The sequence below is a fragment of the Scatophagus argus genome, chromosome 1 (assembly GCF_020382885.2).
Source record: "Scatophagus argus isolate fScaArg1 chromosome 1, fScaArg1.pri, whole genome shotgun sequence".
In the NCBI taxonomy this organism is placed as follows: Eukaryota; Metazoa; Chordata; class Actinopteri; family Scatophagidae; genus Scatophagus; species Scatophagus argus.
In genome coordinates, this window is record NC_058493.1 from 26,176,624 (window position 1) to 26,192,440 (window position 15,817).

Sequence of the window (15,817 nt, forward strand, 5' to 3'; positions counted from 1 at the left end):
CATGTGCTAGTAACGTTGTGTAACTTTGATTAGCACATAGCAGTTAGCTGGCTCAGTGGGCATCAGAAGGCCACGCACAATGCATCCTGGTACGTGTAGGCACCCCCAGTGCATTTGTGCAAGCCAGAGAACTCAGCTGTCTCGGTCAGTCTGTTCATTGTTTCAGTTACTACATTCATCAACAATAATTGGACCTCCACATGAAACAAGGCAGATTTTCCCTTTAAAGGAGAAACACAATGGCTTGCATTTTTTAGTAAGAACTGAATCAAGAACAACATTGTCATTTTTAACATTTGATTTTTTTTTCTTTGTTTGTTTCTTTTCTTCTTTTTTTTTCTTTACATGTGTACATAGTTCTGTTTAGTCCGGTTCTCATGTAGAGATTTTTCAGTTCAGTTCATATAGACGAGTGCTGAAAAAAAAGTTGTGAGGTGAAAAGTCTGCACAAGATCTGTGTCTGTTTTGCAAAGAGACCAGGAACAGACGCTGGTCTGATTTCCAAAATCCGCTTCTGTTGACCCTCAGCTGTCAGCGAAGGTCACTCACTGATCAGAGATCTGTACAAACAAACAGGCTAGTCAAATCCATAATGTGGTCCTAAAACAGTGAAAAGACATAAGACTATGGCGGATACTAAAAGGGTTAAGGCAAGAATAGAAAAATAAAGAAATAGTAGAAACAATAGAAATGTTGCTTCTCTGTCACACTCAACTTGCAACGCTCTGATCCCAAGAAGCTGTAGTGAGAATTATTCACATTGTCTTACTCTCTTTACAGAATCCTTCACTTTACACAGTATTTACAGTGAAACTGAACCTATCCCACAAAAAGAAAAGTAGTCCACTAAAACTAATATGTATTCATGAACACAATGATAATTAAAAAACTGTATAATTTTATCATATCGTCAGTATGTAAAAACATTTACACACAGACTTGCAAATAGTGTTTTACAGTAGTCATTATATACTTCATATCAAATCAATCAACAGAGCAATCTGAAAAAAAAAACGAAACTCATTTTCAGTGACTTTTTGTACAAATGTCTGCTTTTGATTGCTGTGTTAAACTCGATGACTACAGATGCCATTTACATCACTTGTTTTTCCTTTTGTGTGTTCTTTGTGCACAGTCGACACTTTGAGATTTACAAGAGGCATTGTGAAAATGGAGCAGAGTGCACGGAGAAATGCACGTACAGATGTGGCGGGAAACAAAGACGACACAAGGACACTGAGACTGAGAGGTCAGAGAGGCAGCGCACCTCGCTGCATGCTGCTGTCCTCTCCAGACGATAAACAACCAGCATCACCTTTCCCAAAAGTCTGTGGAAAAATATCCTTCCCCTGCTGCTTCTGTGAGGGACCAGCAACACGGTAAGAAACAACATTTAACGTTTAATGTCAAACAGCTAGTTTGACATTAAACAGAGGAAGGTCAGCAGGAGGAAGGTGGCGAAGGCATTTACTTTCCCCTCTGAAGATCAAGGTCACACCTGACGCAGGCTCCCCTCCAAAAAATACATCAATTTTTACCTTTTATAGCCTTTGTAGACTACAACATTTTCCCACAGCATCTGTATTGCTGTTAAAACAAGACATTTTTGTTCCATACTGTTGGCCTATTGATGTGTGGATGCACAAAGTTTACTGATGGCAAAATTATTCTGCCAGGAGAGGTCCTAAAATGGACGAATGATCGTGATACTGAATGAAAACTTGTAATGCCTGACTCTGCACGCACGTCCACTGCCTTCCTCATTTCTTGTCATTGAGATTCAAGTTATCTTCTGATTTTCTCCACAAGTGCATCTTGTTTTTGGTTATGATAGAAATTAAGGGTGTAAAAACCAAACCCAACCCACAGATACATGTCCCACCTTCTCAGTTTGGCCTGAATGTGAATAGCTGGCTTGTTTCTGTCAACTTACTGCACTCTACATAGTCCATTCAGAAGCTACTCAAGAATGACAAATAAATAAAAAACTTTTTGCTAGTCAGTATGAAGAGATATGAACCAAACAGTGGTTTAAATATCAAGGACTGAATTGAATCGTGGATTTGGACAGCGGGATGGCTTCCATTCCTACCCAAGGATTTTCATCTCAGATCTTAAAAAACTGTCTTGGACACTATGAAAGATTATCTGAATCTGTGAAGGCTGTTTTTCCTTCTTGTTCATTCTGAAGTAGCAACTGATTTTCTTAAAGCAGCAAAGTAAGTCCTGAAATCTGCAACTGTGCCGAGTGTGTGGAAAAACCAGAAGAAAGTGTAGAGAAGACATTGACTGTTGGTACCAAAACTGTCCTGAAATTATTTTACTTGCCTGAAAAGAAGTTTACTGAATATATGGCCACTACATGTAGCTCACATTTCAAAGCCAAAGTGTTTGAAATGCCCTCTGATATCCTGTAAAAAAACAATAAACAACAAAAAAACACAGTGATAAAGACAGCACTTGAGTGAAACATTTTTACTCTCGAGACAAGCTTGAGGATAATGCAGTGAGTTGTGGAGGGCAGAGCTGTGAATGTGTGAACTGTAGCAGAAAAAGGACTCTCCCGGACTCTGTTTAATAAGCCCGGCTGTCTGCAAACGGATTCGACACTTGGTGACCTCCTGGCATACTCAAATCCAGGCCAGCATGACATGGCTTTAACTATACTCTCTCTCTCTCTCTCTTAATGTCTCTCTGCCACTCTGTGTATATGGCTTGGAGCTGAGGAGCCCTGGGAGACGCCAGAGGGGTTTGACTCAACAAGAGTTCTGCCAATTTAGTCAACAGCTACGACTGGTGCAAGAAATATCTTGTACACCATGTTGCTGCCTTCACATTCTTTTGATTCCTCTTGTTGTTTTACATCTGGCAGTCAGCCTCATCAGAGGAGACACTGGAGCAAAGGGATGTGAAGTGAACCAGGATCCCCTGAGCAATGTGGCTAATGAAGGCAGATCATTTTAAGGACCCGATGACTGAAGGCCAGGGTATGCTTGAAATGAACTGCAGCACTTTGACAGTTTGACAAGCAGTTCATTCAGAGCACTCGCTGAGACTCACCTTTGTTTACCATGGTCTCGCCTCACAGACCAGACCAAAGAGCATGCAGCTGTATTTTTACGTTAATTACTTTTAAATGTTCCTTTTTTCAGGAAAGAATGCAAACCCCTCCCATGGTGTGAACTTGAATTTTTTTATTTTCATTTTTTTGCCCCAGCTCTTTAGAGAGTATGAGATTCATGTTAGTGCAACCTTGTAATCAACAGAAAAATCGGCACAGCAGATTTTACAAAATGCCTTTCTCTTTCTATGAAACCTTCTGTAAGAAATTGACCTTTGACATTTACGTGAGTATTTCTTTATCTTAGTACTCTTCATTTCTCATCTCACTCACTGAGGAGGAAAAGATGCAAGAAGCTCTATTCTACTTAACGTGCACATTCGTTAGGGTGCTTTTTCCAGCTTACACACTGTACAGTGCCAGAAAGAAACTGTGACAACAAAAAGGGACAAAAGAAGTGAAAATCTGTCATAAATTGGGAGAAATACGACAGAATTACGACCTTGGGGAGAGGACAATGAAAAACTCTGCAGATATTGGGAGGGTCTGCAATGGGTCGTGTTACTTCAGCATCAAACTGTTTCCTGCCTGTTTCAATAATATCAGCCTCGCTTTGTGATATGGTTGCATCACAAAACATCATATAAAATTAGGGTGCATTTATTCCGGTTACCACAATAACAAATGTATAATGATGCCTGCCATGGTGACCAAGCAATAGTTGGTGTACATTTAGACAACATGGACGGCTGGAGCACCTCGACACTCAGCTGCATGTCTCAGGCTCGAGAAGTTATGCTAAACAGGTTTCCCTAAGACATGTAGTGAAATGGAAATAACACAAAGACACACATACACAACACAGTGACTATGGTGTCAGTCTCTGCCTGAGACACACACACATGCACACGCGTGCACACACACACACACGCCCTCTCACTGTTTGTCCACAGAGTTACGGCGTAAAAGCACAGCCTCAACACTCCAGTCTTTCCAATGTGTGTTTGTATTGTGTGCGCACACCCTGGCGTGCACGCGTGTGTGTGCGTGAGTCTGTTTAATGAATCCAAGGGGAGAGTCGTCAGATGGTGGAGGGGGGGCGTGACAGTCCCGTAGTTAAAAGAAGAGAAGAGGAGGAGGAGGAGGAGAGCTTTAGTTGTTCTGAAGGCAGTCGAGATCCACTGAGCAGCATACATTCCCATTCTGAGCAGCACGGCATGAACAGACAGGACAGAAGACAAAGAGAGAACATTATAACATGCATATAGGACACCATTTAGAGTCTGGCTGATCAAAATCACTGGCTGATTTGGGCAATGTTGATGTGCTGTCTATGATATCATTAAAGAGTCACACACATTTCAAAAGAACATGCTGTATTTTTGCCTCTACCACTGTAGTTATCTTGTCCATCAGTTTCAGGACTGTCTGCTGTGGTTTTGAGATATTCATCTTTCAGGTTATTGACGCTGCTCGAGTAAATTGGAGATAAACAGAATTTAGGATTTGAGAAAATGAACAGCAGTATGTCCTTCCACTGACACTGACAATCAATTTTAGCTTAGTCATCTGAGCTGAACCTGAAAATCTGGGAAGACAGGATAACAGGCCCCGTGCCCTCTGACTATGGGGGGGCTCGTTCTGGTCAGAGGCAAACGTGTCGTTACCACCAGTGATACACCTGGGCTCATGTTGTGAGTGATCAATCACACAATGGCAAAGTGACTTACACAAGTGCAGTAGGTCTGCACTCTGACAGCAGCTATAACCACTTGCTGTGACCACAGTGTGAGTGAGCACACCAGCTGCTTGGGCTGGCGACAGCTTAAATGTTTTCAAAGTCCACCGATTTAGTTCACGTAACCACTATATGATGGTGATTATGGAGATTATGTTTTAAGACGTGCTTCTTTTGGTTAGTTTAATTTCTGATAGCTAAAAATAAGAAGAAATGAGAAAGAGATCATTTTTACTAAATGTGTGGAGATGATCTGAGTTGTGCTGACATGTTTCTGGCACTGATCTGCATATTTTGTTGTTTTAAGATTAAATGCCTGTTGCATCATCTGTGACAGTCCGGATTTCAATATTTTTTTTGGATTCCTCTTGGAAGAGAGTTCCATATTCATTAGATAACCTCACCATACCACAATTTCTCTTCAGTACCAATAGCCTGGAATGCCTACAGTGAAGCCTCTGTGCATGAGACTGCATGTGCAATGGTAGAATCACAGGGGTGGACGAAGCACAAATTTGCCTCACAAACAGGCAAACTGAGCATGAATGTTTTCAGAGAAAATCAGCTTAAAACAGAACAAACTTGTAACTGATTATTAAGTGAAACCTTGATGATGCACAGTAAAGCAGAGCCGTCAGTTGTTGTTGCTTTGACCTACCTTACACTTGCATTTGGTACAGGGTGAGTTGGGCATATGCCATGTGTCTCCGCTGAGGCGGACGGTGCCTGCAGGGTCCTGGCACGTCTGCCGGATGTCATACGACAGGCTGTCGGCCAGGCAGGGGTCTGTGACGCAGCGCGGGCAGCATTCGCCCTCCGCCACTGCCGTGTACTCGCACATCAACACAGGGCAAACCAGAGGCCAGCAGTCCACCTCCCCCTCCTGCAGGGACACGCAGAGGCGTAAAAAAACACTAATGTTACTGTGTGTGCTGGTTTCTGTGCGTGAATCAGCTGATCTGGCAACTCCAGCTACAATTCACCCGCTGATTTGTTGTCACATCTCTAACTAGAGAGGTGGCCGAGCAGCATATCGTGGCCAGTCTGCATATTTCCATCTACGTAACTTAAATCGTCTCCGCCCCTCCTTCACTGAACACACCACTTCCATCTTTGTCCACAGCCTCGTCACCTCCTGTATTGATTGTTCTAATTCCCTTCTCTTTGGTCTCCCTCACAGATCCCTCCATAAACTTCAACTGGTCCAAAGCTCAGCTGCTCGTATCATCACCAAAACTCCCTCATTCCACCACATCACCCCCATCCTTCAGCAACTCCACTGGCTCCTGCTCGCCACCTCATCCCTCCGATATTCTTCCTCCACTCACCTCACTGTGGCGTCCGCCCGCCTCAGCACCATGGGGAGCAGAGCTTTTAGCCGCTCTGGAACTCACTCCCTCCGGACATCCGTAACACTGACTCTCTCCCTCAGTTCAAATCCAGACTCAAAACTCACCTTTTGTCCCATTTTATACTGTGTGTTGCTTTTATCTGTTGCCTTTGTGTTTGTTTTATCTTTGTCTTATTTATTTTATCTTTGTAAAGTGTCCTTGAGTTTTGAGAAAGGCACTTATAAATAAAATGTATTATTATTATTATTATTATTATTTAAACAAAGCCCGAGTCTAAGCTTGATGTTGATGACGAGATTGTGTTTCTGATCTCTCTGATCTGATGCACCAGTTTCACCACGCTCAGTGATTTAATATAAAGATCAGTGTTCATTTCTGTTGGCAAAACACTTGTAGCTTTCTGAGTCAATGTGTGCATGTGTACCAACCATGCAGCGACACTGTTGGCAGCCGTACATCCAGGATGCTCCGCTGCGGTAAAGTGTGCGTCCACTCTGGTCCAGACACTGGCTGCTGGGCCTGTTGTCACAGCTGGGACAGCAGAACAGATCCTCGTCTGGGTCTCCGCAGTCACAGGGTCTCCTCCTGCAGTACGTCTGCCCGTCCTGTGCAGCAGAGGACACGGGTAAACAGACTTCAGGTCAGGACAAAGGCCCTGACATACGTAACTGACTTCAAACAAATGGGCTTCAACTTCACATGTCGCTTCTTATCCTCGGTTGCAAAGTTCCAGAGCATCTCAAAACTGAAAGCTTTCATCAGTCTGGTTACAGTGAAGAGTTTAAGGATTTTCTGATGCCCTGAATGTCATTTCAGAGCCTTTTCATCGCCGCAAAGAGTACAATCCTTCAGAGAACACTGAATGCCAGACATCTTTTTTGCTATGACTGAAGTGTGATTAAAATATATATTCAGTCTCAGTAGAAAAAAAATAGTCAGGATTCAAAGACCTCATCAGACAAATCCAAGAGTTCAGGATATGATCAAGGTGGGTATGTGAGACATGTCTCAGAAGCCTTTAGGGAGAGCTAGTTAACAATTTTGCACACTGTGTCATTAAAACAGATTCAAGAGCAGCATACTGTACCTACAGAAGATTTTGATGTCTTTTAGCAACTGTCAAATCCCCATTTTTTTAACAGCAAATTATTAGAGCTGCGAATGAAGAAGAATGAATGTCAAGAATGTGTCACAAGTTTGCTGGACTGGACCATAAAGTCAAAGGCAGAAGAATTTCTGGATCTCCTCAGCCGCCGTGTCCCTGGCTCGCCGTCTCTACTCAGAGAAAACTTTATGGTCCATTTTACTCACCACAGCCAGCACGGTCTGGCCTGGGGACGACAGTGTAATGGAGATGTAAAAATGTTCCATAAAATGGCTGTTAGAAAATGTATGGGAGCCATAAAATCATTCTGCATACCATTAAAAGGGCAATACAGAGCCAATGTTTTATCGATGCATATTGTCCTGCTACGGTAACCACTGACTCCCAGGGCAACAATACCAGTGGCGCTGGTCTTTACGGTTACGGCCCCGGTCTTGCTAGGAAATTACTGCCAAATGTAACATGCTGGCAGGACGCATTAATGCTCGTCTTCATTTTAATGCCAGGAATCAGACCAGGCATGCATGCTAATGTTGTGCTGTTGTTCTAAACAAAACAACATCGTTACACTATGGGGTTTTTCTTTTTTCATAACTTTGTGACAAATTTGATGACTGCAGATGACGTTCTCTGATCAATATGTACAATCAGTAGAAGCTTCTCAACTCTGTGAAGAATAGCAAGGACAGCTATGTCCTTATGCTAATATACACTATTCATAAAAAACTGATAGAAATAAGAGAAAAATAAAATATAAATAAAATAAAATAGTGGTGACATATGATTGAACGTGCCCTGGTTTATCATTGATATCTACTGGAGTGGTTCATGTTAAACATGGTCATCACTGGAACATCTGCTCTCAGCTGTCATTTTATTGCAAATAAACCTCTGTGTCTTTTTTGTATTAATCTCACTCACTAAGCCTCACCTTCCTAAAGACAAATATGATCAATATCTCGCTTTCCTGCCGCCACACTGCGCCGCCGCCCGAGCACAGAAATGAGTTGTTAAGCCGCCAAAAAAATGTGTCACAATGTAATGACAAAAAGAGGGGAGCACTGAGGTCTTTGCTCCTGATCCTGCATCATGCGTAATTCGCTCTCCTGAGCTAAGAATGATTAGAAAAGTCGGACATTTTTGTATTTGTTTCCTAAGTATTGGTTTAAGAGTCAACACAGCTGCCATCCGACAAGTGATACAACTGCTGCTGAACCACCTGACTACAGAGCAGCTTCTTTTCTTTCTGAGGATGACTCCTCAGTTCATCCTCTAACAGTTTAATAGTTTATTTTTACTAGGAATTATTTTTTCATCAGCTTATGTCATTTTTTGTTTTGTGAGTAGCATAAAGTGACTAATACTGAGCCTTGTACCTTGTAAACCAGTCAGTTAAATTTGTGGCAAACGCGTAGGCAAAGACATTGAGGCATTGATGAAATAAGATTTGAGGTCTGTAAAGGCATAACACAGCAAAAATAATGGACAGACTTGTACTAAATGTTCTCTCTAGAAGTGTGTGGTGGTTTCTGACCCTGCACCCTGCCTGTACTGCTTTATTTTATTAGTACGTTGCTGTATTGGGGTGTTTTTTGCAATCATAGCTACAATGAAAACCCAGAGTTAAGATCTCAAAGTGTAGTGAATGTGTGTGTTCATCTTGTGTACCTTGCAAGAGCAAATAGCACAGCGGTCAAAGCTGGGCTTCCAGTCTTCCCCGTTGCGTCTGATTCCTTCTTCCTGTGGGCAGTCGCCGCTGCAGCCCGGACCAGACGTACACACACAGTCGTAGCCTCCCGGTAGGTTCACACACACACTGTCATTCCAGCAGGTGTGTGTCTGCAAACTGCACTCATCGATGTCTGGAAGGCAAAGAGCAAGTCATAGTAAATTAATGCTCATTTATTGTAGAAAATTGCAGGAAATTGAGTTTTTGGACAGATTGTGAATGTAAGCATGTTATGACATTTGTGCATTGTTTATTTACTACTGTCATGTCTCGCTCAGCATGACATTAACAATTCAGTCTCATTATTCTTTCAACATCCATGATTTCAAATGATACAGAGCAGGATTTTATTAATCCAGAGCTGTAGTTAGGGACAAAGTACATCAAGCCCTCAGCTCTGCACAGAGAAATGTTTACCTTTACTAACTCTGTGGTAGATGTGGTGCACAATTATTATGGAGCCTCGCAGGTATCAGGGGTAGCATTTGTAATCATTTGTGTTGCACACAAATTAGTATTTCAGCCCTCAAGTCACTTTACTCACACCTCAAATTGAATAGCATTCAGTTTGTTGTAATGGAGGAAACTGCAATTACAGGTTGTTGTGGTCAGTAAGGGAGCAGCAGGTGTTAGCAGAGCGCTTGCAGCTTTGCTTTAGTATAATTTTTTCTTTTATTTCAATTTCCACAAATAACAATTCTTCTCCACATGGCACTACATGCTGTGTGCAATGCAACACAAGGTAAACAGTAAACATATGAGCTACACTATATAGACAAAAGTATTATTATTGAATTAAGAAATAAAGACATGGTTGGATGAGTTTGGTGTGGAAGAACTTGACTGGCCCACACAGAGCCCTGACCTCAACCCCATCCAACACCTTTGGGATGAACTGGAATGGAGATTGTGAGCCAGGCCTTTTGGTCCAACATCAGTGTGTGACCTCACAAATGCTCTACTGCATGAATGGGCACAAATTCCCACAGAAACACTCCAACATGTTGTGGAAAGCCTTCACAGAAGAGTGGAAGCTGTTAGAGCTGCAAACCAACTCCACATTAATGCCAGGTGTCCAAATACTTTTGTCTATTTAGTGTATGTGTATATATTGTTGCTGTATTTCAGGTTTACCTCTCACAAGATTGTGCTGTCTTTGCCATAATTTACTAATATTTTAAAGGTACAGGGAAAAACATTTAAGTAAAATTGCTCACCCCTTCTCTGTATAGACAGAGTATACATTGTATACAGTGGCATCAAAGCTTCAGTCACATCAGTCGCAGCTTATACAGTATATTCTCTTGGAGCATTCAGTTGAATCATATATATGTATATATTAATCATACACCTGCACAGTCAGCTTCTTTCTCACTTCTCTATAAACCAAAAGAATCAACTTGCACAGAAACAGACAGATGGCATTTTCATCTACTTTTCTTTTTGGCCCAGGAAATAGGGTGCCAAAAGTCTGTCCCCACCTTTTATCAAGCCATGACATTTAACACTCTTTATCCTCACAAATGTGAGCCGTTCAGAGAGAAAAAGACCAAAGGCCCTTCAACAGTAGCCCTGCTCTCCCCTGCCAGCACCTGCTGCCTGCAGACATCGATCACACCCACGCGACGCTGACAGCACGCTGCTAGTGTCGCATGAACAAAGAGCCGAAGCAGAAAAACTGACAATAAATTTAAAAGAAAAAATAAAATTCATGTTTTTGTTTGTGTGTTCTGTGACCATGATTTCATACTGTGAGCAAAGTGACCAGCAGGTCCGTTTACTTCTCACACCATTGAGTAAGCTGGGAAACTGTGGGGACTGTCACAAGTTTAAAAAGCTTATCCTCCACACCCCCTTGTGTCTCTGCTGATACTGAATATTTAAATACTACAGAATAATATTTCCATCAGGTTTTTAAAAGTTTATACCAGAAAAGCACAATATAAATGCAAGTCTGTTTACCATAACTTTCAGGCTGTACTTTGTTACTGTTTTCTGTGTAAGTCCACTCACCAGTGGCGGCAAAACACATGACATCATCCATCCCATGCTGCCACAGTAGTAAACTGTCATTGGTGCTGTGGTTTATTGTTTTCTTTTGTTTTTTGTTTTTTTTACAGGCTCCTGAGGTTACCATTTTTGATGGATGTTGGATAGTTAATCACTTGGTTGTTGAATTGTTGAACAATGAAGAGTGTCATACTGCTAAATCCACCCAAAATGAAAGCAAAAGTAGATTGATTTATTGCTACCTAATTAGTACTAACAAGCTAGCTAAAACAATGTAAGGAAATGCCAAAGCTGCAAAAACACTAGACTTGTAAAGCAACAGTGCTACATAGAAATGCTAAGGCCTCTGCTACAAGTTGCTCACACTGTGAACACAATGCAACATAAAGTTTGGTTTTGTCCAGTGGAGAAAGATGATTTTATCCAGCAGATTTACTCTGGGTGGACATGAGACTCGGCTGATGCTGTGGCCACACTGGCTGCAACAATACACTGAGTGACAGGGCTGAACACATGCACTAATTGGTTGCAGTATGGAAGAATTTATTGTGCCTGCGACAGGCAATTTGCATTCACAAAATGAAATCCCCATCAGGCAGTCAGACATACTGTACCTCCACTGGTGAGGGATTAATGCTCTTCATGCTACATTCACCACATTCAGCTGCAAGCTGCTGCTCACAGATGAGGTGCTCTCTTACATGTAGGATGTGAACCAGTCTCACAACCAAACACAAAAGCCCTTTGGAGAAAGCAGCTGAGCACAGCCAACCATATGAAGAACTTGCACTCACACCTACATGTGCTGTTACCCATGAAAACACTAATCCTGCAGTGTATGAACATGACAGCTAACATTCACACAGCCATAGACACACACTCACAAGCACACAAAATACATAAATCTCTCTGACAGATGTTGGTAATTAGAAATCATGAGAAAGCTCCCAATTTGAGTATCTAAATAATTTTTAATTTATTTCTTTGGCATGTCTCCAGGCAGCCCATATGGAAAGGTCATGCACATCACAGGGAGAGAGAGAAAATGATCCACACACACTGTTGTGAGGGGAGACAGTGGAGTTTATGGTGTATTATCCTCATCTTTATGCGCAGTCTGTTTATTAAAGCCACCTGTGTCTCCCTAAAGCATTAGGCATAATAAACATGTTTTATGATGCAGCGCGTGCAGCTCTCAGTCAAAACCATGAAGAAAAAAATCACTACTGCTCGCAGCCGTTCTGCTCCTCACCACCACAGTGTGCAGTGCAACACAAAGCAACACAGCATGGCATAATGAAAAGCTAAAACAGTGCAGGGTATTGTACCAGTTGAGTCGTGACAGGATGTGTTATAACATGAGGTATAGTGAGACTGTTATAACAGTAATTCATTTTGTGTAAAGTATGTTTTATCTGTGTTGTGAAAAGTTTTTGTTTGCTTGTCAGTGTAAATGTCACACTTCTTTTAATGCTCTAGTCTGCCTGATTCTGTATAACCAATAGCCAATAATATAATATAATGTATAAGCCAATAACATGGCTTCAGCAACTAAATGAGCCAATCCGGGAGCTCACTAGAAGGAAGCTCATGTTGAAGGAATTCCAATTTAGAAATTTGCTGTGGTGATGTGAGTTTAATTGATTATATCGGTTCCCTGGTGAACAGAGGTGCACATTAACCTTTGTACTTGAAGCCCAGGTAAATCCTCAGGGAGGGAAAATGTGTTCCAAATAAGGTTTGATACCATTTTAATCTTTGTTTAATGGTAAAATGGTGAAGGATACTAACATCAGCCATACCTGTTGGCTACAGTTCTTATAAGTAAATGTTTCCATAAACTGTCTGTTCAGTCACCTACAGGTTTCTGAATCATGAAGCTCAGCACAAGAGCTTCAGCTGTCACCATCTTGGTAGTTAATTTAAAAAATGGTCAAAGACTTCTTAGACTTTCTGTTTGCACAATTAACTGCACAGTAAGTTGTAGGAACTGTCCTGTATTTCCATGAATAATTCCCTAACATGGACACCAACATGGCTGAGAGGCCAAGCCCAGTGACTCGAATTGGCTGAAATGAAGCACAGCTTCAGTTACTTCAGTACAGGAACTGATTTCTGCTCATGTCATTATCCACCTGCTGGTCATTTGCACTGTTTACCTCACCTACTTGCACTATACTTCCACCCTGCACTACCTCACTTTTGGACTACCTTCAGAACCATATTTATTTTACTTATTTTATTTTGTTTTACATTATTCTATTTTATTTTATTTTATTCTACTATTATTACGTTCTATGCACCAATCAATAAAGACGATTCTGAATCTGATTCTGAGCTGCTAGCTGTCACTCAAAGCAGCCACGCCCTACATTATACACTTTAAGTCTTATTAATTCAATCAAGTGAGTTATATAAAATTTCTACCCCTTCCAGTTTTCATGAATGGGGAAACTATAGAAGCCAGCATTATGGGGGACTGACTCGCTTTTGGAGCCAGCCTCAAGTGGCCATTTGAGGAACATCCTTGTTGGGTTCATTTTCATTCACAGGCGTGTGAACATGACAGCCCTCTTATGCCCAAACTAGGAGAGTGCACTTCACAGATAAAAGACTCTTACAGATTCATGTGTCACCCTGCAGGATGTCCTGAGAAGAGCACAGCTAGTCGCTCCATGTGCCAAACATGAATTAGCACCAACACTGTAACAAAGTGTTGTGCTCATCAGACACTGAATTGTTCTCCAATTTGTTGTTCCAGTGAAACACACATTTTCCTCTTAGTGTGCTTTCATCAACTCATTACAGAAATAATGTGTGAAAGTGATGCTTTTGCTTTTGAAAGTTGAACTGAAATCTGTGCATATATTTTTCAAACATCCCTCCAACAGAAAAGGGAAAAAGAAAAAAACAGAACAAAAAACAAAAAAGAGACAACCACCTAACCTCTTTGCCAAATGCAATTATGTACACAATTACTGATATAAATATAGACAGACAAAGAGACTTTATGCTTTCTCAAAACATTATCCTCCTCTCTCACAAATTATCATCCCTAGTCCTGCACGGTCGTCTCATGGCCAACATGCAGCTGTTTTTGTGGATATCTGAATGCTGCCGCTGCTGCTCTCTACTTTCAGCTGGCTCTCTTATTACAAAATCCTACTCTCTGTTTGGTAGACTCATGAGAGGCTGTTGGAGGGATATTGTGGAAGAGGAAAATCCTGTTAAATTGTCATTCGTACTTATTTCCCTTGCTGGCTTCCAGCCTAATACTTGCATAGTGGTGGGGGGAGAAAGGTGGCGGGTGTACTGTCACGGCTACATGCACCCGTCTGCTTAAGGAGCGACACGTAAACACAACACACACATTATGACACACTTGTATTTATGCTGTGAAGTCCAGAAAAGCAAAGTCAATGATGTTATTTCTCAACATGCAAAGAACTATTTTCACTAGTTACACAGTATAAATCACATTTTAAACAAGAGTATCTTTGTTGAAAGCCTGAACAAACAAGTAAGTTAATGTCCAATTAGTCTTGCCACTGATGTGAGTAATGTCTCTGATTGAGTCCTTTGCTGCAGGTAGGAGTTCTGTGTTCGTTTTTTAATGTGATTGACCATCTTTTAAATCAGTCAATCAATCAAGAATTTGTAAGCAGAAAAGTGACATAAACTGAGTGAAAATTGCTGCAGTCTTTGTGTTACTTCAGCTCATTCATGGAAAAGTATTTCCTACTTCTACCACCTTTTGCATGGACTTTTTGGTAAACCTGTGCGGAAATGGGGAGGAATTAAAAAAGAGACGCGTTGCAAAAAAGTTTTTAAGCTTGGCTGAAGTGGGAAAGTTAGTGTTTAAGCAAAAAAACTGAGGGAATAAATTATGACGCAGTTGAAGCCTGCGACTTTAAACTCTTTCTTCACTAAAAATCAGATCAGTGTTGACTGATTAGGAGGCTTTAACTGATTTCAAATCATTACATGAAACAAACATACCTGCCATATTTCATCACGCTGTCTACATCTTCATTCAACAGAAAAAAGCTTCTGTTGTGGAGAAGCTGCGATCGTTAGGAACATACTGAACATGAGGACCGCGGCAGAGAAGTTTTGAATACCTGATTTCGTTAACTTTGGAGACCACTGAATTCCATTGCAGCTGAATCTAAACTGAGTACAGCTGCTCATATTCCTTTAATATGACCCTCAAGGGAAATATCCTCTCAAACTGTTGTTCTGTATCTGTGATGCTCAATACGTTCCTTTTTCATTTGTGTTGTGCCTCTCAGTTTCCCTGAAGGCCTTTTGATGCTTAGTCTGACATTTAGGAGTTCAAACTATTGGTATTAATGTAAGTTAATAATTGTATTCTTTAACTGAAACTCTTGAAATAATTTGTGTCTGTGTTTCCTCTTTTCTACTGATGGATTCTTCCTTTCGTGATCGTCGGACATCAACACAAACCCAAGCCTATGAACACAGCTGACATAAGTTGATCATAAGTAGTCATATTTTTGTATTGTTCAATGCATGAAACTGCTCTAGCATGGATTGTTTCTTTAGTTTTTTTAAATTGTATATTAGTAAGGAATTTCAATGAATACTGAGATAACAAGTTACAGATTTACCAGCTGACAGCTCCAACGCCTGAGTACTGAATTCTTTCATTTTAGTTTCATGCAAAAGATTTGGCTCTTGAACTACCAAAGTTGGGTTCAGCTCCACTAAGTGTTTTATTAATAGAAAAATGATGATTATATTTTTCAGAAGAGGTGTTCTGGACGGTGTTTAATCCATGCGGTAATGTGACTCAAAGCTG

The 15,817-nt window shown here is 41.1% G+C and overlaps 1 protein-coding gene across 1 annotated transcript in view; it reads right to left on the reverse strand.

Moving 5' to 3' along the window:
- Nucleotides 1-327: 327 nt before the first annotated feature.
- Nucleotides 328-15,817, reverse strand: part of LOC124062298 (protein kinase C-binding protein NELL1-like) — a 208,585-nt gene continuing 193,095 nt past the window's right edge. The window contains exons 18-21 of the mRNA XM_046394963.1: nucleotides 8,925-9,118; nucleotides 6,580-6,756; nucleotides 5,458-5,682; nucleotides 328-4,264 (exon numbers count right to left, since the gene is read on the reverse strand). Coding sequence (XP_046250919.1) covers nucleotides 4,214-4,264; nucleotides 5,458-5,682; nucleotides 6,580-6,756; nucleotides 8,925-9,118 — 647 coding nt within the window. The 3' untranslated portion in view covers nucleotides 328-4,213. The remainder of the gene's footprint in view (nucleotides 4,265-5,457; nucleotides 5,683-6,579; nucleotides 6,757-8,924; nucleotides 9,119-15,817) is intronic.